The 25404-nt window shown below is 46.3% G+C and overlaps 1 protein-coding gene across 1 annotated transcript in view; it reads right to left on the reverse strand.

The window, feature by feature from the left end:
* Positions 1-689: 689 nt before the first annotated feature.
* Positions 690-25404, reverse strand: part of LOC126525100 (techylectin-5A-like) — a 278225-nt gene continuing 253510 nt past the window's right edge. Inside the window, exons 4-6 of the mRNA XM_072287322.1 lie at positions 23286-23391; positions 16580-16747; positions 690-1309 (exon numbers count right to left, since the gene is read on the reverse strand). Of these exons, the coding sequence (XP_072143423.1) occupies positions 1008-1309; positions 16580-16747; positions 23286-23391 (576 nt within the window). The 3' untranslated portion in view covers positions 690-1007. The remainder of the gene's footprint in view (positions 1310-16579; positions 16748-23285; positions 23392-25404) is intronic.

Below are 25404 nucleotides of genomic sequence, written 5' to 3' on the forward strand. Positions count from 1 at the left end.
AATACGTTCTGCGGCTGAATTGATTCGATTCTAATCCGTTGCCATCGAAACTCATCGTAAGGTAACATCTGCCATTGTATTTTTATTTTGGCTGACGTCGCTATAGTATCAATGACGCCAAGTCCAGGATTCGGAGGCTTTTCTTTTTTAGTGACAAATGAAAATCCGTTTTATATGTTGGCGAGGCTGTATATCTGCCAGGTATTACAGTTGTATGTGCGAAATGCGTGTTGTCGGTAGTGTTTGTTCAACTTGAAAAGCATGTGTCAGTACTAGCTTCCCGAAAGGCCAAATTGAAATAACTTTGGAAGCGGATTCTTGACTTAGGCGCTTGACCTTTTGTACAGAGGAAATACATACGTCACGTCAGTGCGCAGGTAAACTTCCTTTTTTGAGATATTTCCGAATCGGTCTTTCGCGCAAAACAGCAAGTGCAACTAGGTAATGCTCAAAAAAGCGCCGTCATGTACAATGCGAACCCGAAATTCAGAAACATTGCCAACATTTCGCGCATTCACTCATTCGATCAAAAGCAGAAATATTGCTTTCTAAGCTACGATATGGTGCACTGCGCAAGACGCTACCAGAGCACAGCGTCTCCTTTACCGGTGCAGTTCATGGCTGGTAATAAAGTTCAAAGAGGCACGTTCACACTGCGAAACATGGCGTAGCTCTTTCACAACCAGCAGTGGAGTTGCACAGATAACTAAATTGTCTTTATTTTCTCATTAGACACAGCGTATTTGATCCCTGCTCTAGAACGTGTATTCTATGAGGATTGCTACTGGCCTAATACACAAATTACGCGCCTAAAGTGGTCCGCATGTATAAGGTTTCTGGGTGCGTGACGGCATTATACAATGACAAGCAATGCGATTTCATATAGGTAATGAATAGTGCTGCACAAGCGCATAAATACTGGCATATGTTACACAAAAGAAGGTCGGAAAACAGTGCGCTTCTTCAACGGCAGCACAATACACAATCTTGACAGGGCTATTGGTTGCTTAACAATGCAGGCATCTGCTTTCGCTGTTTGTATCCATTGTCACGGGACGCGTCATGATCGTCACACTGGGATAAGAGTAGTGGTAGAGGTCCGTTGAACCATTCCGGGAACTCCACTCAATGCCGTCGGCTAAGCCGTCGTGCGGGCCGTTCAAGTTGAGGCCGTTCAGGTTAGCCAAGAAACAACGGTTGTGCCACCAGCCACTGCGGTACTTCTCGGCACAGTTGTATTTCGCGTTGCCGTGGTCCTGGTCGAAAGTGGAAAATTTGGTGTTGTTGCCCCGCCGGAGCGAATCCCAGCCTGCGTATTTCATTGTACAGAATATTTAAGCGTTATTCAATGGGGAGCATCATTATTTAAAACAGTTAAACAACTAACGTCGTCGTTGATTGAATATTTCATGAACTGAATCAATATTGTTCCAGTACAGGCAGCAGGAAGCCAAAGAATTTCGTTCAAATCGCCACTTGCTCTTCCTTCAACTCTCTGAAATATTAGCCACCTTCCGTCCAAGCTTTTGCGCAATCACAAGGATGATGCACGGCGGTCGCCGAATTCATTTAGTTGTCGCGACAGAGTCGTGCCACCAGAAAAAAAAAGATAACTACACACCATCTCAAATTCGTTTGCAGCAATGTGGAAGTTTCCGGACTGCTCAGCCCACAGGAAAGTCGTATAACCCTCAAGATGTGTTAAGTCGTCCATCATAATCAGCCCACCACCAAAGTTTTTCCCGGTGTACGATGGGCATCCGCCAAGTTGCTAACATGTGGCGCATCACTGTAACGTATAACGTTCAAAGCAAAAAGAGAGCTCTCTATACTCGCGGCAACTTTTCTTGGCTATGAAGCCACGCCTACGAAAACTAAGCGTACCTGTTTCTCCGTTACTGGAAGTATTTCCGCAGTTTTGCTCACGTTTTCTTACATAGGAAAGAGAAAATAATACTTTTGATAGTACGCGTTTCAGGTTCGATACGCTCACTGTTTTATATGAATGCCCAAAAAGAGACAACGGCCGAGCGGTGCGAGCGCGAGCAGCAACAACAACAACCGTCCTCTGCCTCTTCGTCTTGCTCTGGCGCCCGTATTTCTCACTACAATCACTCCCCGCCGAAAAAGCAGCCATCCTGGCGGCCTATGGAACAGGCAGCACTTGTTGGTCTTAATGCTGCTTCAATCGGTCGACATGAACAGTTTCGCGTTCGCGACGCCGTTGGTCCGTAGATGACTGAATAGGCTCAATGACTGGTTGACCGGGCACGTCTGTTGTAGTTTGACCTGAACATTATAGAAAGGCCAGGAGTAGAGGAAGAAAGCCGGAGCCATACCAGCGTTCCAGGTGAATATGATGGAGAAGTCAAGCTTGCGTCACGGCCATGTTTCTGGCTGTCCTGGTATTACGCGGTAAGTGAACGCGCGATCTGACGACATTCTTCGGCATGTGTGCTGGCTTCGGATAGAGCCGTACATTCGGAAGCGTCGGGGCGATACAAAAGAATTGTGTTCATAAACGAGGAATATTCGCGACCAAAAAGAAGAAAGAAGGGAGAGAATTCCACGATAGACTGAGTGGCGTTATTGTAAGCATACGTAAAGAAGGGAAGGTTAGTGTGCAGTTAGTGCTTGTTGCATTCGCGAAGTATGGCTTCTACAGCTTCGGGTAGAAATTAACAACCAGTGTCACTGAGTAGCTCGCGAGACACACCGTATCGAAGAACAAGGTTGCGAAGGATGAACAAGCCGACTTCACGTGCTGTGGCCGCCTGGAGCGCTGAAGTTTCAGCGTAGCGTGTGAAGCGGCCCACGGCAATGATGACCCAGTGGTTGCCATCAGGGGTGTACGGTAGAGGGCCGTAGAAATCAATGCCGATACGATGAAAAGGCCTGGAGGGACAAGGTAATAGGTGGAGCGGCCCTTTTATCTTGTGAGTTGGGCTCTTTCGGCGTTGGCACTTGCAGCATGAGTGGACGTACTGTCGAACGCAGTGGTACATTCCTCGCCAGTAGTATCGAAGCCGTAGACGTGCATACGTCGTTAGCACACCACCATTGGCGCATTGCGTATCCGCATAAAAAGAGGCACAGACGCCGGAATGTAGATGGCAAGGAATCACGAACAACCATTTACGGCCATCAGGTAGGTAGATGCGGCGGTACAGGAGCCCTTGGCGATTGGCAAAGTGGCGGGCAGTGCGCGGAAGCTAGCGGACGGTGGTGTGTGGTGAGGGTTGAGATAGAAACCCTAGTATAGAGGCTATCCGAGGATCCCGGGGTTGTTCTGCTGGCATGTCGGCGAATGTAAGAGACGAAGAATCGTAGCTGGAGACAGACGGAGCACCACACTCATCGGGCAGTGGTGAGCGCGAAAGAGCGTCGCCATCTGAATGCGTACCGCCTGACCGGTAGACGACACGGATGTCATAGTCCTATAGACAAAGCGCCCAACGATTTAGGCGACCAGATTGGTCTTTTAATGACGGCAACCAGCACATGGTTGGGTGATCCGTCACGACGTCAAATGAAGGACCATATACGTAAGGGCGAAATTTGGTGATTGCCCACACGATTGCAAGGCATTCTTTTTCAGTGACCGAATAGTTCGTTTCCGTTTTGGTGAGAGTGCGGCTGGCGTAAGAGCCGATGCACTCTTCGAAATGAGACTTACGCTGGGCGAAAATAGCACCGAGGCCTGCTCCACTGGCGTTCGTGTGGATATCGGCAGTGTCGTCGATTCCGGGCAGCGGATAAACAGCTTTTCGCGTGATCTTGTTAAGGCGCCTGTAATCATCGCAAAATCTGATGCTACCGTCCTTTTCTTCACCAGCACAACTGCCTAGGCCCAAGCGCTGTGTGAGGGCTAAATAACGACACGATGAAGCATGTCGTTGACTTGTTGATCAATGACACTGCGTTCAACGTGAGAAACTCCGTATGGATGCTGCCGTAGAGGCGCATGAGTGCTGGGGTCAATGTGATGAACAATGGCGAATGTGCGGCCCAAGGAAAATTGTTTATGATCGAATGAAATGTGAAAACGGTCGAGCAGCTCCAACAGTTAGGTACGCTGGGCACGAGGAAGTTCGGTGTCAGTTGACGGAAGGAAGGCCTCTAAGCAGGGGGAATCGATGGTGGTAAGAGGAGTAAAGCTGTCGACGAGAAGACAACGTGTCGTGAAGCAGTTGTGTAGAGTAGACGCAATCAATGACGTCAAGCCGACCTATGCATTCGCCATGGAATAAGGTGGCTTTTGAAATGCGATTCGTGACATAAATGGCGCTGCAAGGGTTTTCGACTGCTAGAACTGGAAAATGGAGGAGGAAGTTTTTGCGAGAGTTGAAGACATTGGCGGGCACAAACAGGGCGGTAGAAGAGGGAGCATAGCCGCAAGAAAGTGGTACAAAAACAGAAGAAAAAGGAGGTATGTCAGTATCCGCGGCGATGACCACTCTAGAAGAAGGTGGCTCGTCAGATGAGCCGTCACACGTCAGCGACAAACGACAAATTTGACTACGTACAAAATGTGCTCGATTACTAGATGAGCTGTGTATGCCACTGAATGTTAAATGGGGTGCCCGCTTGCGGTACGCAGGGAGACGTCGGAAAGCGGAATCGTGACCTTTTTAACTTGCGGCACAGTTCTCCACTAAGAACAGACACAGCGACTCCAGTATCAACGAGTGCTTGCACGAAAACGCCTTCGATTTGCACAGTTGTTTTGTTCGCAGGTAGAAATTGAGGCCTTGAATTTGTCGACATGAGCGCAATTCTTGCCCCCGCAAGTGTGATGGCTAGTTTTCCGCTTGAACGGGTGGGGGGGGGGGGGGGGGCGGCGACGAACCATAAGGCAAAGTGAACGGCGACGTGGTGAGGGCGACCGACGTGTGCCGTAGCCACGTCGGTTCGGTGAGCAGGTGTCTTTCGTTGTGTGAGAGGAGATCGGGTGTGGTGGCTCAGGGCGTAAGTAGCCTTGATTTTCGTCGGCCACACTAGTCCGGAAGTCACTACGACGACAGAAACGTGCGACATGGTCAGGTAGGCAACAGAAGTACCAGATATGCCTGTTTTTCGGGGTGCGCCAAGGATTAGTGGACGGCGGTGCGGAACGGCGAAAACATGGCGGGTTCGGGCGGATAAGCGCACGTATAGCGTAAAGGTTATTTACAGGTCGACCAGGATCCGTGCCGATTGGCATTGCTGGCGACTGCCTGCGTGTGGCTTCAGCATAGGTCAGAGGAGCGCAAACAGGCGCATGTTGGTAGGAGGCTGGTAGCGCCTCAGAAATTCGCTCCTCTATGGTTTGTCGTAGCGTGGGAGCAAGCGGCAGTGCGAAGTGCGGTACGCAGGGAACAAGGAACAACTGTCAGGCCATTTTTTCTCCGACGAACTGCTGGATTGGCTGCATTAACATTGTGGTGTCAGTAGAAAACGGCGCCCACAGTTATTGCTGACATGTTGGCCCTGCCAGAGCACGGGAGGCATGTAGAAATGCGCTGTTTCCGCAACTCGTCGTAGCTCTGGTAGTACTGATCGATGTCCATGACAGTTTGCGGATTTTTGGTAATGAGCATCTGGAAGGCGTCATCCTCGATCCTTTTCATGATGTGTCTGATTTTATCAGTTTCGGACATAGCAGGCTTGATGCGACGGCAGCGGTCGACAATATCTTCAATGTAGGACGTGAAGTTCTCGCCGGATTGCTGGGAGTGACTGCGTAAGCGCTGTTCTGTGCGGATCTTACGAACAGCCGGTCGGCCGAAGACTTCCGCGAAGCTTGTTTTAAAGGACGCCCAGTTGGCAATATCAACTTCGTGGTTGTGGAACCACAGCTGTGCCACGCCCGCCAGGTAAAAGTTGACGTTGCTGAGTTTGTCGCCGTCGTCCCATTTATTGCGGGCACTCACCCGCTTATACGAAGTGAGCCAGTTCTCAACGTCGTGTTCGCCGGTCAGTTGAAAATGACAGGGTCTCGCTGTCTTGGTACTCCGGAGCAGGCGACCACCGGGGGAGTGGTAGCACTTTGCTGTGGCACGTCGGCAGGCAATGCCAAGACAGGGGGCAGAGTCTGGGTACGGAGTTCCAGGATGAAAAATGGAACCATCGCTATCCACCAATTGATAGTACACGTTTAAGGTTAGCTAGACTCGGCGTTTTATATCAATGCCCAGAAATAGACAACGAAGAACCAGCAACAGCAACCGTCTTCTTCCTCTTCGTCTTCGTCTTCTGCTGGCGCCCGCATTTCTCATTACACCTTTTTTTACAGCACCTAACTTGAAACGATACACAACATTCACCAGTCAGCCATTCATATTTTGTTGTATTTTTCAGTTTCCTTCCTAACAAGCCCACGGGAAGACGAAGACGAAGTGATCTGAGCAAGCATCGCTTCCTGCCTTGCTGCGCTAGTTTTGTCATAGCGGAGGCTTAATTGTGCTTCTTGGACGAGACGTCGTCCGAAGCGAGAACAGACGACACGCCACCACTTGCGTCGAGCACGCCTCTTCGCACTTTGTCTCGCAGGGACATATTGCAAGGCTTGCAACGTAGTCATGGAGACGTCCGGTTCCAGTTTCTCCAACAGCGAGCCAATGGACTCCGACAACGAATACAGCGTCGTAGAGGGCAAGCGACTGAAGAGCAAATACCGCAAGACAACCAAAGACGTGAGTGAGCAGGGCCCCAACGGACCGCCTACTCCGACTTACAGGATTGCTTTTGTGCCGCTCGACGTCTCTAAGAATTTAAATTCTGCGCACAGACACATTCTTAACACCTACCTTTGTAATGTGGCTCCGAAAGGAATTAACGAAGTGCGTTTCAACACCAAGAAAAATGTAGTCACAGTGGATGTAGCGACGCAGGCCTCCCTAGAAAAATTGAAAACTGTGTGCATGCTAGGACAGGATACCGAATTTTTGAAATAAATTATACCATGTGTTTGGCCCATGATAGCCTGAGTTGCCTATGCGCCATAAAATCCAATGCAATACAATGCAATACAATACAATACAATACATAGAAGTCCGGTCGTTCATCGTGCACAGTGGTCGCACTAGAGTTTAAGTTCAAGTTCAAGTTCAAGTTTATTGCTTCATTCATTAGTGGTACATATATGCAGTAGAAGTTATACAGAAAGAGGTCCCACAGTTAGAAACTGCAGCGGGACCTCTTGTTCTTAGTTACATAATACTATATAAATAAAAAGGCGTCAGTTGCGGTTATAAACAAAGAATGGATTACATAATTTCTACAGTGTTAAAGTAATAACACCTATGGCAACACATCATAACATAAAAGAAATTACATAATAAGCAACATAAAAATACTTCAAAGAATAGATGCAGTTTACAGGGTATTAATACAAGCTCTCAGGGAATGTTGGTATGACGATATTGTAGGTGAGGATTTCACGTAAGTAGGCAAGTTATTCCACATTTTCACACTAGCAAAACCAACAGTTAGTTTGCCATAGTTGCTGCGTGATTTTAGAAGTAAAAGGTGATTTTGTAAAGAGAACCTGGTAGTGTTAAGATTAGCAATACTATTCCTGCCAATGACATAATGTAATTGTGGGTTTTTAAGAAGGGGGTAAGTAACGATGCTGTGGTTGTACTAGATAATTTTATTTATTGTGAGGACACTTAACTCAGTGAAGATGGGGGTAACATGAGCGTTATAAGGAGTTGAAGCGATGATACGGACAGCGTTATTTTGGATGTGCTACAAGGGAGCTATTTGACAGCGATATGTAAGACCCCAAGAACTGATACAATAAATTAAATGGCTATAAATGAAGGCATAATATAATGTCAGGAGAGTGTGCTTTTGAAAGTACTGTCTGGCCTTTAAAAGTACCCTGATACCATAGGCAGCTTTCTTTTTTATGAAGCTGACATGCAAATTAAACTTTAGAAAGGAGTCTAATTGAACACCTAAAAATGAGCACTCATTAGATGGTAATATTGGGTGAGAAGCTATGTACAGTGGTGGAAGGTTATGTCGAGGTTTACTGTGTGAACTAAAAACCACAAACTTTGTTTTCTGAGGGTTAATTAGCAATTTTTTTTGCACCAACTACTGACAGTATTTAGTTCATCATTTAAACGCTTAGTTAGCGTAAAGATGTCATGTGAGGCGTAAATAGTGGTGTCGTCCGCGTACAAAAGACATTCTGTAGAAGTTAGGCAGTTTGGGAAATCATTAATGAAGATTAGAAATAAGAGGGGACCGAGTATGGACCCCTGTGGGACGCCAGTGTTAATCATTTTTGTGTCAGACAGCACTCCTGAAATGGAAACCTGTTGCTGTCTGACGTATGAATAGCTTCGCAGTAGCTCCAAAGATGGACCTGCTATGCCATATGCGCTCAGTTTAGTAAAGAGAATGTTGCGATTAATGTAATCGAATGCTTTCGAGTAATCGATAAACACAGGTCCTACGAATCTGCCCCCATCAATTTGTTATCTCCGATGTCGTGATTTACATCAGCGACGAAGAGCTACAAAGGCATCCGTCTTCAACAGTGAAGGTAATCGATTTTCACCGCTTTGGTCGCTCGACGAGCGTCGAGCTTCTTTTCGAGGGAGACACGCTACCTGATCATGTCAAGGTGGGCTATGTGAGACACCCGGTACGTCCTTATGTGCCGCGACCATTGCAATGTCACAAGTGCCTAAAGCTAGGCCATGTCAGCGCTGTCTGCACAGGCCAGACGGCATGCCTCCGCTGTGCCGGCAGCCATGACGTTTCTTCATGCACAGTAAGACAAACGAAGTGCTCGAATTGCGACGGACCCCACGAGGCCAATTCCAGGGATTGTCCTAAACAGAAAAAGGAGAAAAATATACTGAATCAAATGAGCAAGACAAGTAGTTCCCACAAGGAGGCGTCTGCGCCAGTACAACACCGATGGACACAAACGCGTCGGCATGGACAAGCTGTAGGTCTAGACGAGAACTTCCTGGCTCCAATTCCGCAGGTCCTTCAGAAGGTAAATGAATTGGCATCGATAGATAAACCATTGCTTCAAGCGAGCCGCGCAAGCTCGGCACCGAATGTATGGCCACGCTTACCGCCGCGTTCAAGGGCCTCAGACTGTCAGCGCGAGCTAGGACAGTGCACTCAGATATCGCCATCGGACTCTGTCATCAAAGCCACGCTGCGACAAATAATCGCCGCCCTGCAGCTGCTACTGTCCGGTTTAAATACGCCAGTGGCGCTAACAGCGGCGAAAATTACGAACGCTATAGACAGTCTCTTCGCTACGCTGCAGTAACTTATACCTCTACCCGCGAAGATGACTGTGCTGTTCTGTGAAGTGTACACGTACGCATTACACAGAAACATTGTGCTGTGCAGCCCTCATCATATTCACCACACCACCACCATCCTTCCTCTTCCCATCCCATCTCTGTTATTCCCCAAACCCCTTCCCCAGCGTGGAGTAGCAGGCTAGAGGCATTTCAGTCAGGCCGACCTCTCCACCTTTCTGCCATTAAATACTATCTCTTCTTATCTTGTTGTATTTTTAGTTTGGTCTTTCGAGTTCTCGCACTCCCGAGGCCGTCGCCCCTTTCGCACATTCACCAAGCGCAAAACCACACCCATGTCTTCTGGTGAGTGTTCGCCGTTTTCTGTCCCGCCAAACAACTCCCCTGAGAGGCTGTTGACCAACTTTACCAACAGAAGACTATTTAAGCACACAAAGAAAGTGTTTCCATCGTCTGCGCGGAAACCAAGCGAACCCATCTGGGTAGGATAAAACAGGATACACTTTATTGCTCTAATTTATAGAGATATTCAGCGGTCAGACCGAGCACTTCCATCTTCTTCTTGTCGTTGGTGACTCCCGTCTTGCAGGGTTGGCGCACCTATTCCAGGGCACCACTGAGCGTGGCTGCTCTTCGGGCATGGTGTACCAGCCCCCGTTGGAGGTATGGGTTGCCGCGGAAGAGCACACTGTACCACTGCTCCGCACTCGGATTTTCTATGTTGTGGAAAGTTTAGTTTTTGCTGCATTCCTACGTGATATGATAAAGGGTGGGTTTTGCGCCACACCATGAGCATATGTCCGTGTATTGGTTTGGGAACATTTTGCTTAATATGGTGTAGATTTGGGTAGGTTCCTGTTTGCAGCTTCCGCCAGCAAACTGCCTCTTTTTGATTAAGCATGTTATGGGGCGGGGAGTATTTGACCTCGTTCCTCTGTGATAATGTAGTATTTCGGAGTAAATGGGATCGCCATCATGAAGTCCTTGGGGTCTCCATTTAGGTCCGCTCGGTTAGTATGCTCGCGAGCGGTCCTATCAGCCCTCTGGTTGCCTTCAATTTCAGTGTGTCCCGGTATCCAGAAAATGTTGTGTCTAACTGGTCTTTCGTGTTGGCCTGCGCGCAGGAAGATTTGGAGCGCCTTGTGGCCAATTCTGCCATTGATGTAGTTACGGCATGCTTCCTTAGAATCCCTTAATATTGTAAGGAATTTGCTTGCGTGGCAACCCTCCGCGGCCGCTAGAGCAACAGCCATTTCTTCTCCCTCAGTTACCGTACAGTCCCGTGCCGACGCGCAAGTGATTTCCTTATAGTCCGAGCGAATTACTACCGCGACGACTTTTTGCTCTGTTCCTCGTTTCCGAGGATACACCGCGGCGTACGTATATACCGTGTTCGCCTTGGTTGCTAGATATTTCTCTACATATTTTGCACTGGCATTCCGCCTGGCGGCGTGTTGGTTTGGGTCCATGTTTCTTCGCAAGGACCCTACCCTGATGGAGCTGCGGTACTCATCTGGTAGGTTTGCCGTCTCTGTTCCTCGCTTTTTATTTCTTGATGTCCCAGCCTTTTTAGAAGCGTCGCCTGCTCGACGGAGAAGTCCGAGCTCCTGAGAGTCAGACGAGGAAAGCGCTCGGAAGAGGAATTCAAGGTCACCCTAGGACAGAAATTACCGGAAAAAGAAGTCGTCAATCTTCTGGGAATGTGGGTGCAAAGTTACCAACGCTGTACACACACTATAAGCCTACTCAAGCAAGTGACAACGCAGGTGGCGCGCATGATCACCCGTGTATCACAAAAAAGAAGCCGCATGAGGGAGGTAGACACGGTCAAGCTGGTTATGAGCCTCGCAATCAGCTGATTCACGTACTCTCTCCCCTATTACAACACAAAGGCGAGAGGGACCAGGCCGATGCCATCATAAGCAAAGCCTACAAAACAGCTCTTCATCTGCTGGCCAACACTTCGAGAGAGAAGCTGTTAGCCCTCGGACTCCATAACTTGTTCGAGGAGCACAAAGAAGCCAAATTAGGGTCGCTGATACTCAGACTCCAGCAGACTACCACGGGCAGGAACCCATCTTGAAATCGCAACCACCGGCATTTACTACGAACAAGTGAGCGAGCCGACTGCTGCTGCGCCGGCTATACCGACGCTAGCGTCAGTTGCGTGTCCAAGTCCTAACCGACACCATACGGCTGGCTCGCAGCTCCGACGCCGCCTGCGATGTTCGCACTTCAGAACATCATTTTAATTATTTTTATTTTTATTATTTATTACTAGACTTTTATTACTTTAATATATATTTTTAAAGGAATAATGTTTAGTTTGACACGCCATTCATTGTATCTCGTTTTGTAGTTCATCGTAGATAGCGAAGTTTATTTTTGTCGTGTTTTAATTTCTTCTTTTTTGTCACTTTCGATTGCGATGATTCATGAATTGATATCGCCATTGCCACGTTTGTGCGCCTACTGTGCAGTGGGATTCGCATTGTGTTATATTTGCAACACGTAAATTTCCCCGTCTTTAAATTTCATTGTAGAGGTAGTTTTCCTGTCGATTGATTGATTTTCTTCGGTATACTGTTGTACGAATAACGCTGCGGCGCTGATGATCTTTGCGCCTCTTGCTGAATAACACTTATTTTATGTTGATGTAACCGGAGTGTTCCCCTTACCTAATGCCTTGCTGAAGGCTTCTAAGCCATTCATAAATAGACATTTCTCTTAAATAAAGTAAAATTCCGTATGCAGACACGCGGAAGAGTGACTAGTATTTTTTTCTGTGTAAAGAACATTTTAATTATAGCATTCATAATTATCATAGTGCCTTCGTTGGCGGTGACTATAGTATCCTAATAAACGAGTACATAATGGCATAACGAATCATTTCACAATTTTTGCGCACAACTTATCGTTACGTCCAGCCTGTTGCATTGCCTGTTTCTCGAAGCTCGACCGGCGTTACTATTGGGCAGCGCGGTTGTCGGCAGGCTGCAAGCGTCCGGTATACCATGGCGACCAGGTATGGACGTGACGATTTCTAGTGCGAAACTTGCATTGTTCATTCAATGGTTGGGGAAGGATGTAGAAAAGAATGAATGATTTTAAAGAGACATTGCGGGGCCCCTTAAATAGGCCCACTAAAACTGTAGGTGGGATCTTGCTCACGTCAAGGTCACATGACAGGCACTGAGTACCCCTCGGTGCTTTTCGGCAGCTCCCACTTTCCTCGACGATGTTGCACCTCCCCGTTGGTGCTTTGCGGCTGCTCCTTCTCTTCTGGGCGAGGTCGCACGTACCGGTTGTTGCTTTGTGGCTGCTCCCACTTTCGTAGGCGACGTTGCACTTGCTTGCCTCTGCTGGCGGTAACCCGCGGGTCCGGGATGGGTTGCTGAACGTTTTTTCTAGGTGACGTTGGTTGGCGGAAAAGCGTGTTCCCTAGAGCCGGACAGTTCGCGGAAAGGGTTTTCACGCACACACGCAAAGGGTACTGTAAACACTGCGGGGCGTCCGCCAGACCGGCAACCATTTGAGACAACCATAAAAAATTAGGTATCCATCCTCCGTTTGGTTGAGCAGGGTCTTTCGAGCATCCTTCTTGCCTGGGGTATTACACGCCAACCGTAACAAGCCTTGAAACTGCGGCACGCAGCGGGCAGTCACACCCAAATTCACGCAGCAAAACACGCGGACTTCCTCTAATCTCCAATGAAACTTTTCTTAAAGTTCGCTGCGTCTTAGCTGAAGCATTCTTTGTGTGTTCGCGCTTTCAGTGACGTTCCACCTTGAATATTTGCCTTTGGACTGGCATTCTGATTACGGAGAGTTAGGGTTGTTCGTTCGCTAACAAAGCCAACACATATGTAGTTCAGAAAGGCTGTGAAAGGGACTAGTTGGTGGCTGTTCATACTTTCTACCCGTAACGTGACGAACGCTTACATAGATATACCGCTTCTACATGTCTATATGAGTGTATTGGGAGTATGCGTTTGGAAAAAAAATAAACGCGTTTGAGAATTAATAGCCGCCAACACGCTTTTTGCCCAGCGTACACCTTCTCTTGTCATTTTCTAATGAGTAAGGATTCAAAAATCAATGAAAAATAAAGTTTTGCTCGCCTCATCAAAGCGGCAGCAACAGCACTGGAGTGCGCGAAAGCCTCCTCGACGCCTGAAAAGTCCTCAGGTGAAAGCGTCGCGGTGCGGACAAGGAGCCAGCCATACCCCCCAATGAATTTAAGCTCTTTGCGTGCGGATAGCGGTGCTAAAAGAAAACCTACTATTGCACGCAAACCTCTGAGGTAATGCGGGCATACGAACAGCTCTGATATCGGGAGCTGCAACATGCAGGTTGAGTGGCTGATTATTGGAAGATAATCCAAAGTGCAATCATAGACGTGGCTTTGCTCTCACTACTACTACTCTTACTTTTAGGGAATTGTTGATTTGCCAGGATTACCACAAAAACGAAGCAACAAAAATGGTGACGATGACGCCATTAATTTTGACAGCACCTGCTAATGCCTAGTTAATTTTTTATCGGTAAACTTCATACTACGTTGCATTTAAGAATAGAATACTGAACTTGGCAAGTTTCGGCTACCTTTATTTCGCCACAACAACCCAAATGCGACAAGAAAAAACACTATGGTGGTAGACAGATGTACCAACGCTAGATTTCTGGCACGAAAATAAAATAACGTGGCCAAGTTACGTCTTACTTTTCTATTGCTCTAAGCAATAGAAAAGCCCACTGTGTCACAAAATTAGGAAAAATGTACTTTTTTAAATGATACGTTACCATTATCAACTGATTTAGTGCTTCTCTTTAGCGGCCCTTTCGATATCCCATTTTTAACTTCTGTCCACCTGTTAGGGGCTCTGAATCTGCATCGATGCTATAGAGAACGCGGTTACATCGTCATCTTCCGAGGTTGGTCGGGGCACTGCAGCTAACATTCGGAATGTTACGCGCCTTTTTAGGCACGGGCTAATATAACTTAAGACTTATAAGAAAAGGCTCACCTATTCTTTATATAAAAAAAAAACGTGATTGTGTAGAGACAGAACCGCGACGAAGTTTACCGGAAACGAGTGAACATTTCACTAATACTGTCAGGTGCCAGTATGGCAGTATCTTGACGAAAAATTTTAATATCATCTTGATGAGGCTAGTTGATTCATATGTATACACAGATTTACCCGCGCGAAAAAATAACCACACGAAAAAACAAATACGACAGACAATCGTTGAGCGCCAAACGGAAGTTTGGTTCAAATTTACCAGCCATTTTGCGCCTTTCCGAGCGCAGGCATGCGTACACCAGTCACATATACATGATAAAAAACAGCAAAATCACAATCTTTAACGCGAAACAGGCTTTATTTTTTTCCGATAAAGCAAGAGAGGAAGCATTACACATTTCTATCTTTCCTTTCGGATATGATATGCCTCTATTATTTTCCTTTCCCTCTTGCCTTTTCCTTTCCTTGTGAATTTTATCGTTTCAAACATGGTAGCACATGCGCACTTGTTTCAAATTCCCGTTAAATGATTTCGATAATTATTTACGTTACTGCAGTGCTGACGAGCTCTGTCTTTGGAAACAGTGTCCCGTTTCTCTGATATATGTTTTACCGCCGATCAGCAGTATCTGGTAGATCACGTTGCGAGAGAGTGAAGCGAGTTTCATGATGGGTGGCTCACAGGGGCCTTTCGAGCGTTTTCATGCGCTTGCACGCTCAGGAAAGCTTGCACGGGGCACTGAAAAGTAAATTAACACTATGCCTATCAGAAACATTCTTGAGACTGTGCAGAAACTTGTGCAAGTTCGGCACGAGGTGAACTTCGCTTTTATTATTATTATTTTCTTTGTGTACTGGTTGCAAACTTATTAAAGTGCTCCACTAATCATAAAACTCGCTTCACTGAGTGCACTCGCAACGTTACTTGTTAGATGCCACTGCTCTGTGGTGAGACATAATATATTGGGCAAACAAGACGGTGTATCAAAGCCAGAGTTCATTCGCACTGCAGTAACGTAAAGAATGGTTATGGAAGTCATTTAGCGGCACGTCGTAACTAATGCGCATCTACTCCCATGTTTAAGAAAAAAAAATTCAGAGGAAAAGGAAAAATAAGAGGGAAAGGGAAATAAGAAAACACATCATGTCGGAAAGGAAGGAGGTGAATATTGAAGCGCTCCCTCTCTTGCTTTCTCGGAAAAGTAAATAGCTTTCTTTTTCGCCGGAAAGATTCAGATTTTGCTGATTTCGCTAAAGTATATGTGAGAGGTGCACGTATGACTAATACCGGGAAAGGTATCGAGTGGCTGGTGAACTTCAAGTAAAATTTCAGTCAGGAGTCGGCACTTGTCAGTGCCGTTTGCACTTCGTGTCCTTGCTTTTTTCGCAATGTTCAGCCTAACTTCTAAGAAATTTTTAAGATATAATAAAATATGTATCTTTCATTTTTATTTGGTGAATACTCCGCTCAGCTACCATGCGTCATTTATTTTTCGTATGATTTGCATGCTTCATTCGTTATACAGAAATCCAATGTGCCTCAATAAAATACCCTAGATGGCCAATGTATCATTATTACCAGCTTCCTCTGAATTCCCAAAGTGCTGGTAAACATTTCATGCAGTTACAAACCAATAGTGTTCACAAAAGTAATGCTTTGATGGAGCTCCGTGTAAAGGTCTTCATCTCATATAATTTTCGCCCTCAATGCGCTGGTTCCACATAATAGTAACTTACTCTGTGGGGCAGAAACCAGGAGGCTTACGAAAAGGGTTTTACTTAAATTGAGGACGACGCAACGAGCTATGGAAAGAAGAATGATGGGTGTAACGTTAAGGGGTAAGAAAAGAGCAGATTGGGTGAGGGAACAAACGCGAGTAAATGACATCTTAGTTGAAATCAAGAAAAAGAAATGGGCATGGGCAGGACATGTATTTAGGAGGGAAGATAACCGGTGGTCATTAAGGGTTACGGACTGGATTCCAAGGGAAGGAAAGCGTAGCATGGGGTGGCAGAAAGTTAAGTGGGCGGATGAGATTAAGAAGTTTGCAGGGACGACATGGCCACAATTAGTACATGACCGGGGTTGCTGGAGAAGTATGGGAGAGGCCTTTGCTCTGCAGTGGGCGTAACCAGGCTGATGATGATGATTATGACTCTACAAAACTGCTGCTCGTAATAATGCAAAACCGTATAGGTAAAGGAATTGTAAATGAAGCAGCGAATATTTCCACATGCTTTCTTTCACTGAAATACATTTTTGTTTCTTACCCTTCGGACCCAGAAATCGTCCTAGGGAAAGCCTGAAATGATCTTTCTCCGACCCGACCTTGATACTCTCGTAGTCCACAGAGACGCTTTCACCTGTGTGGTTCTTCAAGACAATCTTCAGCTTCATGCATTCTGCATTCGACGTCAGAGCATGTAGCGCTCTGTTACCTGTTTAGGACAAAGTTAAAGGAAAAGGTGTCAGAGAGAATACCGGGAGCAATAACAGTTTATTCAGCGCCGAAAAACAAAGATTGCGAACACGCAAGAAAAATTACATTGGCTGTGGCACTTCTGGGACTATGCAAATAAGAAAGAATGCCAAAATTACAGAAAACAATACCAGTTTGCAAAGTTGCTGCCACCATTGCTTTAGAGAGTTCAGTTGTGGGGTTGAACGCCCCTTTGCAACTCACGAATTATGTCCGGCTGCGTAGTAAGAAGCGTCAGAATAATTTCGGCCACTTCTGGTTATTTAACGTGCATCCAAAGCACTGCGCGCAAACATTCTTGCAGTTGGTCACGTTCATATTGTGGTCGCTTCATCAAGGAATCGATCCCGCCACATTGTTTTTGTAAGAGTACATAGGCGTCAGAACGTCAAACAAGACGACTACGTGTAAATAATATTCGGTTCTCGTTTTGTGGAACTTAGTCATTAACCTAGTAAATTGCTAATTTTCACTATTCAATTCGGTAGTGGTCATGAAAAAGAATTGCTTCCCAACGAGCTACTGAAGAAAAAATATCAGAGAAAAATTTCCCTTTCAGTGTGTTGCACCTGGTGTCAACTGTAGTCCCAGCATGAGCAGTCGCATCGATACCATACGATTCTAAAGTTCCAAACCACATACGTCATCCACACTGAAAACCTAACGAGTCTCCGACTATAGTCAACTTGTTTCGTCAAAATCTAGTTCGCAGAAGATCCTCCATATTGCAACCACATACGCGGTCACTCGAGCGCTCCCCACCAGCTCTGCTTTGACGTCGCCGATTTCCTCCGATACAACATCATTTTACTCCATGGGGCCCCCCTCCCGTAACTCACGGGCTGCGGCCGCACCATTTTGGCCAGAGTCAACGACGAGAACTTGCGCTCCTGCCCAACGGAGCACAAGCTGACCGCTCCCTACCATGTTCAAATAAACGGTCCCACCGACCCTTTAATCGCAGCCTGCCATAAATGTTCTCTGTACGTGCTTCATCAGACCACCGTGACTAACACCTTGCGCTACCTCTACGTAACGTTTCCCTAGAATTCATCACGCCACGACACCGCCGGATTCTCTCTACGTGCATTCTGGCCGTGAACCGTCGTCCCTTTTGAACACCGTAGTTCTTGCAGCTAAAGCCCCGCCCAGGGAGAACGCACTTCATGTGCCGACCGCGCCAGGCAGATTCCGGCTCTCGCTTGTCTGGCTCACACGCCAACCACGAGAGCCTGTATGATGATCGGCGCCAAGATAACCGCTTCTCAATAGGTTCTTCAGCTATTCAGTGGCACCTGTTCCGTCGTGTATGCTTGTGGGAGAAGCTGCTGTCACGGTACGTTGGTCATTACTGTGTCGTCCGTCAGGTGGCAGATGTCGGCTACGAGATCGTTCCTGTATTTTGGACTAAGCAATATGCAATCACGTCCCTTGGCATAGTTCGTGTCAGCAAGCTCAAAGCAAACCACCCTCCCTCTGATCAGCATGTCTGGCTGCCAGTGTTGCCAACCTTCGAAGCCAGTTCTCCTTCAATTTTTTTTTCAGAATTTTCTAGATTTCGGAAGACTTTCGCTAGCGCGATTTTGATTTCCTTTGTAGATGCTGCACAAAAAGAAGTTTCTAATATGTAAATGAAGTGCGACGTTTATCTTTAGGCTTATTTCTAATCTCGATTTGAAATACTTGAAGCTTTACTGGACTAAAGCTGAAGTTATGTTGCAGTGCAAGTTGTTAGTTGAACACTTTTTTTTTGTCGTTATTTCTTGTATACCGCGCTAATACTTTTTGTATTACCGTTTATTTTGTATAACATTGTACACATACTGTTCCTTTGTAATCACTCCTCTGTACAATGCATTCCAATTTGAGGGTATTTGGAATAAATAAATTAATAAACACAGCATAGCATGAAGTAATTCACCGGAGAACGAACTTACACTTCTCTCAGCATGCAAGACAAGACATACACGGAAACTTTTAGGATTGCAGAGAAGATGGGCACCGGACCTCTCTTACACAATGTTTCAGTGTCAATGCAGTGTGCCGCTTTAAGACACCAACATAAAAGACACGAAATGAATCTTCCTTGCTTGTCATGCACCAGTCTGCTGCTCAACGCCAAGACCACCTTGTCGTGCTCGGCGGTAAAGTGCGTATCTGTCAGCCTACGCTGAGATTTGCCTTACTGCATTATTTAGTGCTGCGGTATGTGCTTCTTTCGCAGGTGAAAACTCAAAATTTCCTTCAATGTGCACGAACATCCCCAGTACAAAAGCAGCAGTGCAATATTAATGATTCGGTAACCAGCCCAGGGATTACGAGAAAGCTTTCGATTTAGTCAAAATTGCAGCAGTCATGGAGGCATTACGGAATCAAGGTGTAGACGAGCCCTATGTGAAACTGCTGAAATATATCTATAGCGGCTCCACAGCCACCGTAGTCCTCCGTAAAGAAAGCAACAAAATCCCAATACAGAAAGGCGTCAGGTAGGGAGATGCGATCTCTCGAATGCTATTCACAGCGTGTTTAGAGGAGGTATTCAGAGACCTGGATTGGGGAGAACTGAGGATACCAGTTAATGGGGAATACCTTAGTAACCTGCGATTCGCTGATGATATTGCCTTGCTTAGTAACTCAGGGAACCAATTGAAATGCATGCTCACTGATCTGGAGAGGGAAAGCAGAAGGGCGGGTCTAAAAATTATTCTGCAGAAGACTAAAGTTATGTTTAACACTCTCAGAAGAGAACACCAGTTTACGATAGGTAGCGAAGCACTGGCAGTGGCAAGGGAATACATCTACTTAGGGCAGGTAGTGACCGCGGATCCGGATCATGAGACTCAAATAATAAGAAGAATAAGAATGGGCTGGGGTGCGTTTGGCAGCCATTCTCAGATCATGAACAGCAGATTGTCATTATCCCTCAAGAGAGAAGTGTATGACAGCTGTGTCTGGGGGTGAGGGAACAAACGCGAGTTAATGACATCTTAGCTGAAATCAAGAAAAATAAATGGCCATGGGCAGGACATGTAATGAGGAGGGAAGCTAACCGATGGTCATTAAGGGTTACGGACTGGATTCCAAGGGAAGGGAAGCGTAGCAGGGGGCGGCAGAAAGTTAGGTGGGCGGATGAGATTAAGAGCTTTGCAGGGACAACATGGACAGAAGTATCACATGACCGGGGTAGTTAGAGAAGTATGGGAGAGGCCTTTGCCCTGCAGTGGGCGTAACCAGGCTGATGATGATGATGATGAACCAGCCCTGGGCATGCACGCCCTGTAGTTTGCTTGGCATTATGCGTTCACTAAGCTGCAGTGCGATTATAAGTCATGATTCGCATGGAAACGCGATGGCTTTTTGCGGTTACTGAAATCAAAACACGCTTTTTCGGCAGCAGTTCCAGACATAGGTTGCTTTGGCGTTGGAGCAGTGTTTCTTCTAAGCCCTTTCAGGTGCTAATTAATTCCGTTGATTGAAAACCTATTTTCGCCCCATTTCTTGCATTTTAGGAGCGACCAAACACGTACAGCTGTAAAATACACTACGAATTTTCTATTGAGGGAGCTTGGTCATGTGGACATAACGTGCGCTCCTTGTAAAAACTCACTAGAGGAACATTAGATATGGAGGCACCAACCCTTTCATATCAAGCAGGCTTGAAAAGTACAAACCCGGTCACTTCAAGATTATCCCTTGTGCAACACATTGCGAAACACAGTGAAAGCAGAGAACCCGGTACTTACAGCCGCATACTCGAACTAACAAATACCAGACACTCGTGTAACTTCCCGTTAATTTAGTAAACCATACTGAATGCGTTATTCAAATTTGCAGCGCAATTCAAATCAGAGGTGGATTGAAAACATTTTTCAAATCCTTATTTTCGCGAAGGGTTTGGCTGTTCACTATGTTGGCGTACACAAATGTGCATGCAGCTCTCTAAAGTGCTAGCAATATATTTCCCTAGTTTTGCGCAAATGTCCCTATTTCCCTCAACAACGCATGCAATCGCTAGATCTAGGGAAAATTCACTAGGTTTCTTAGCCCTGGGTTGCCCCTAGACGGCGTTTTTCCGCTGAGGCTAATACTACGCGACTACTGAAAGCAGTACAAAACAGCCATCGCTGTGCAGAGAAAAGGGAGATGACGATGTTGTTCTGCACGCCAGCTGTCTACAGTTTGGGTGACAGACATGCATCGCAACGTCAGTATACCCTGGACATTGTGTTTTATTTATGTAACAATATCTCCCTTGATCTAGATTCACCTTCAGTATCTGCTACGAACTGCGTGCCACAGTGGGGCCAGGAGAAAACTCACCACGCTGAAGTTACAAGCTTTCTGCAGAAACCGCATAGCACGAGGCCAGAACCATTCATATAAATCACCATAACCTAGGAAAAAAGCTTTAATATACGCCCATGCATATTTGCTGATGCGGTCACTCGTAGAGGTGATGCTATCCTTTAGAATTCCAGTGCGAGCACGCATTCTTTAAGCTCAATATATAAGGAGAAAGTCTCTGTGGAGCCCCGCGCAGAGGTGCGACATTATCGCAGTGAGTACTTTCAATTTTCCTAAAGAAGCCCGAAAGGGGTGTGTTCCTGCCCGCGTCCTCACGCGCCCAGCACGTACAGCAAGATCAGTTTTAAGAAAAGGTGGTGATTAGGCTCGACGTCTCAGAATGCACTCAGGCCGACGCAGCAAGTCAGCTACATACCCACTCCCGCCCTTTCAACAACACATTGTGGTAGTATGGCTATCGAAAAAGCAAGTACTTCGCCGATCCACACATTGGCAACCCCGTCTCGATAAGCCCGGCCACCTGGTCTCTCACGCCGCAAGGAAGTTCGGTTAAGAAGTATGTGCGTGTGGGCTGCATTGATGCCAGCTGCAACCTGTTCATGAGCTACAGACCATCGACTAACCTTCGGCTCCACCTGCCGCTTGTGCTCTCACCCAGCTGCCCTCGAGGGTCTACCGCGCCTATGGTGAAATTGTGCGGGACTGCGCTCATTAAGACTCCACTGCTTGTCATCACCTGTGGATCTGTGCTGCTCACCATAGTTAACTGTTGGACTTCATCGAACACAACGTGCACATATAAGTTCCATGCATCACACGCTTTGTGCCGTAGGGCAACCTTCTGAATCAAAAAAGCAAAAGTAAGCTTATCGAGCATCGGATTGCCTGCGGGCCTAGTTATGGGGGGGGGGGGGGGGGAGTGGAAGAGCGTCGGGTGAAAGTGTTGTGGTGACAGTAACTATGGTGACGTATATGCACATTTCTAAGGTACGAGACACTTCAAGAGTGAGACGCACTGTGGGTGCCATACTGAAAGTTAGGCTTATACCAACGCTTACTGGTATGCAGCAATTTTGGCAACAGCTTCAACGCCCGTTCATTTCCTTGAAAAAGCGAAATATTTTTCCAGCTTCCTGTAGTTCCCTAATGAGGACTACTGTTCTATACACAACCATTCTACAGGAATCGGAAATCTTTTCTTGAATGGCAAATGGACATCCGTGGGTAAATACCATGAGGTTGCAGAGAAAATGAAACATCGTCCACGTTGTGGTTTTTTTGGAAGAGGTCATTTTATGAACGGCATATTTCATGTTCACTAGGTACTTGTTGCCTACCTGTGACCAGCGCTATGCTCGCATTCAGAATCCTTCACCACAGTGGAACAATGCGTACACTTTATCCTTAAATTATGCCTTGAGAAAGGAATTCAGAGAGTTTCAGAATAGGGAACCTAAGCCAAACCCAAGTGTTTCGTGACGCGACTTCATTGCGGGTCCTTCGCACTCTTTTGTACTCACTGTGCCTTCTCTTACACGATCACCGGCTTTAGTCCTCCAAAGCTTGGGCACCCTAATTGAAAGCGCTCTATTATCTTCAGTGCCCATTCAAATTGCGACACCACTGCGAAGTCCACAGGCCATCTAGCAGTTCAATGAGGCATTCGTTCCACTGGGGCAGCCTTCTCCGCACCCTCAAGTAAGGCCAGCCCCTTTTTTCTTTCACGCTTCTTGCTGCAGGAAAGATTTTTACCTTTACTGCATGACCTGGTCCTACGAAATAACTTAGTGAGCGAAACTAAAAACAATACCGCAAAATGAACGTGTCGAGTGCTTCATTGAAGCCCATCATTGATCAATCTAAGCGAATTTTATTGCGGCTATTTTTTTTTCGTTGTGCTAAATAGGAAGCCCGTCCCGAAACCTTATAATTTAGGCGTCAAGAAGGCCAATAAGAATGTTTTGTTAGACCTTTTCTGCCCATTAGCAGTCCTTTTGTTTTCCTAAAGTTACCTCTGAGTATTTCATGTCCCAATCACTCAAGTTGTGCAGGAAGGTGAGTGAACACAGTTAGGGGACACGCAAATCATGAGTTCAAGTTTAGACCACATGACTTTTCTCTGATTTGTGTTGTGTTAACACCAAATGACACAACCTCGCCACGCACGTGAGCTCCGAGCCAACACAACTTACCAAACCAGTATTCTTTGGCCGGATCCCCAAAGCCGGTGGCATACTCTTTCCAGTTACGGTAGAAGTAGTATACCCTGTTTCCGAACTGCCCTCGTCTCTGAATGACCTGCACGAAGCACAAGCAGAACAACAAAGCATGTACTAATGTACTGATCCCTGTGTCTGACAGTTTATGACAGGTGACTACAGAAACGTGTGAAATAGTGAAAAGTAGTTGCTTAACAAATTATATCGCCCTGTAATCTGACAACATAGATAACCTAACGTGGACACGTGAGGCGAAGAACGCCATTGATCTGCAGTTACTATGTACCAAGGATAATTTTCTTCAGCGGCGAAATTGTCACCCAGACTTGGTAATTTATTAATCCGAAAACGGAACTTTTGCTACCTCGCGGATTTGTGCTCAACAGAGTTGCATTATAGTGTATTTTGGTACCGCTCGTAAGATACTCTTATTGCACAGCTGAAGTCGTTGGATATGGCGTCTAAAAATTGCCTTCTTTAATTGCGTAAACATGTATAGGCCTACCCAACGAGTAAACCCGTCGGTGTGTTTGTCACGTAAAAGGCATCGCTACAAAGAAATTAATGTATTAAAATAGCAGAATAAATTTGAAAGAAAAAACGCTGGCAGTGGTGAGCTTCGAATCTACCACCCCAGGCTCAGAAGCCAAGTGTCTTACCCAGCGGGTTAAGCACATGCTTTATTTTTCAGTTTTTTTTTTATTTCCAGCTTGGCTACTAGCATAGATAGATACTCGTGATCATAGTTCGGTATGTGTTGAAGCATCGAATATTGAGATGACATATTCATCGCATTCAATCCTCTTGTACACAACATGTACTTTCACAACCACTTCCACAAACTATTCATGTACAGATCGGGCTTTAACATCACAGTGTCTATATGCCAAGAGACCACACCAGAATGCATGCAGCCGGAGTAAAAGCATAAGCCCATCGGCTGAAAATCAGCTGCTACCTGTAAAGGAAGCAATGTTATGTAGATTGAGGGGTATGTTTATCTTTAAAATTATCTGTAAAATATCCCAATATAATATCTCATAGTTACAACAATGAAAACATGTTCAATAGTGCCAGCTTTGTTGCACAGAAAGCATCTCATTCCCGACGGCACATAAATTACTCTTCATTTTAACCACGCTTTAACAGGTAAGGCTCCCGAGCGAAGCTTCAACAGATGTTTTAAAGGTCGCCGGTATATACCGTATTTACTCGCATAATGCTCGCACTCGCGTAATGCTCGCACCCCCCACATTGGCTATCAAAAATTGGAAAATTTCTTTTCCCCGCATAATCATCGCACCCCCAAAATTACTGCCGCGAGCCGTCTGCTTGTCGTAGCGATCGCCATGGTTGGGCGCGCGTGCTACTAGGCGGCGGTACTGTGCTATCATCCGCTGCCACCGCCGCTACAGATCATCCACTCACCACCGCTGCGCCATTTTGCGAAGGTGTCTCCAGCTCTCCGGTGTCTCGTAGGCCTCGTTTGCCTTGTTCGCGTGTTGCACCGTGCTCTTTGTGCCACTTCGCCATGGGACGCTACGCAAGCTACAAAGCTGCTTTTAAGCTAAAAGCTATTGAGTATGCGTTGGAACATGGCAACCGCGCCGCCAGCAGACACTTCGGCGTCAGCGTGTTTGGCGTCCGGTATTGGAGACGGCAGCACGACGAACTCAAGACGACTGGTAAGACGCAGAAAGCATCGGAAGATGAAGAAACCATCGATTCCAGTGTCGACATGAACTCTGATGAAGAGTACAATTGCCTGCAGGACGTACGCAACGCGAGTAGTGACGGGGAGGTTGCGCGCGGCAAATAAAGTGCTTTAGCAGCTTGAGCTTACGTTCACCTTGTACTTTCATAACGAAGGTTAGTTACGCTTGAAAGTAATGTTATCATTATATTTACAATTGCGGACCTGACAATCCTGATCTTGTACCCATTCATCTTTGCATTTAACACTCCGAAACATTTGCTTGAAAATTTTCCCCGCATAATTATCGCACCCCCAAACTTCGCGTTGATTTTCAGGGAAAAAAAGTGCGAGGATTACGCGAGTAAATACGGTAATATATTTGATCATTTTGCGTAC

This window comes from Dermacentor andersoni, chromosome 3 (genome assembly GCF_023375885.2).
Source record: "Dermacentor andersoni chromosome 3, qqDerAnde1_hic_scaffold, whole genome shotgun sequence".
Taxonomy (NCBI): Eukaryota; Metazoa; Arthropoda; class Arachnida; order Ixodida; family Ixodidae; genus Dermacentor; species Dermacentor andersoni.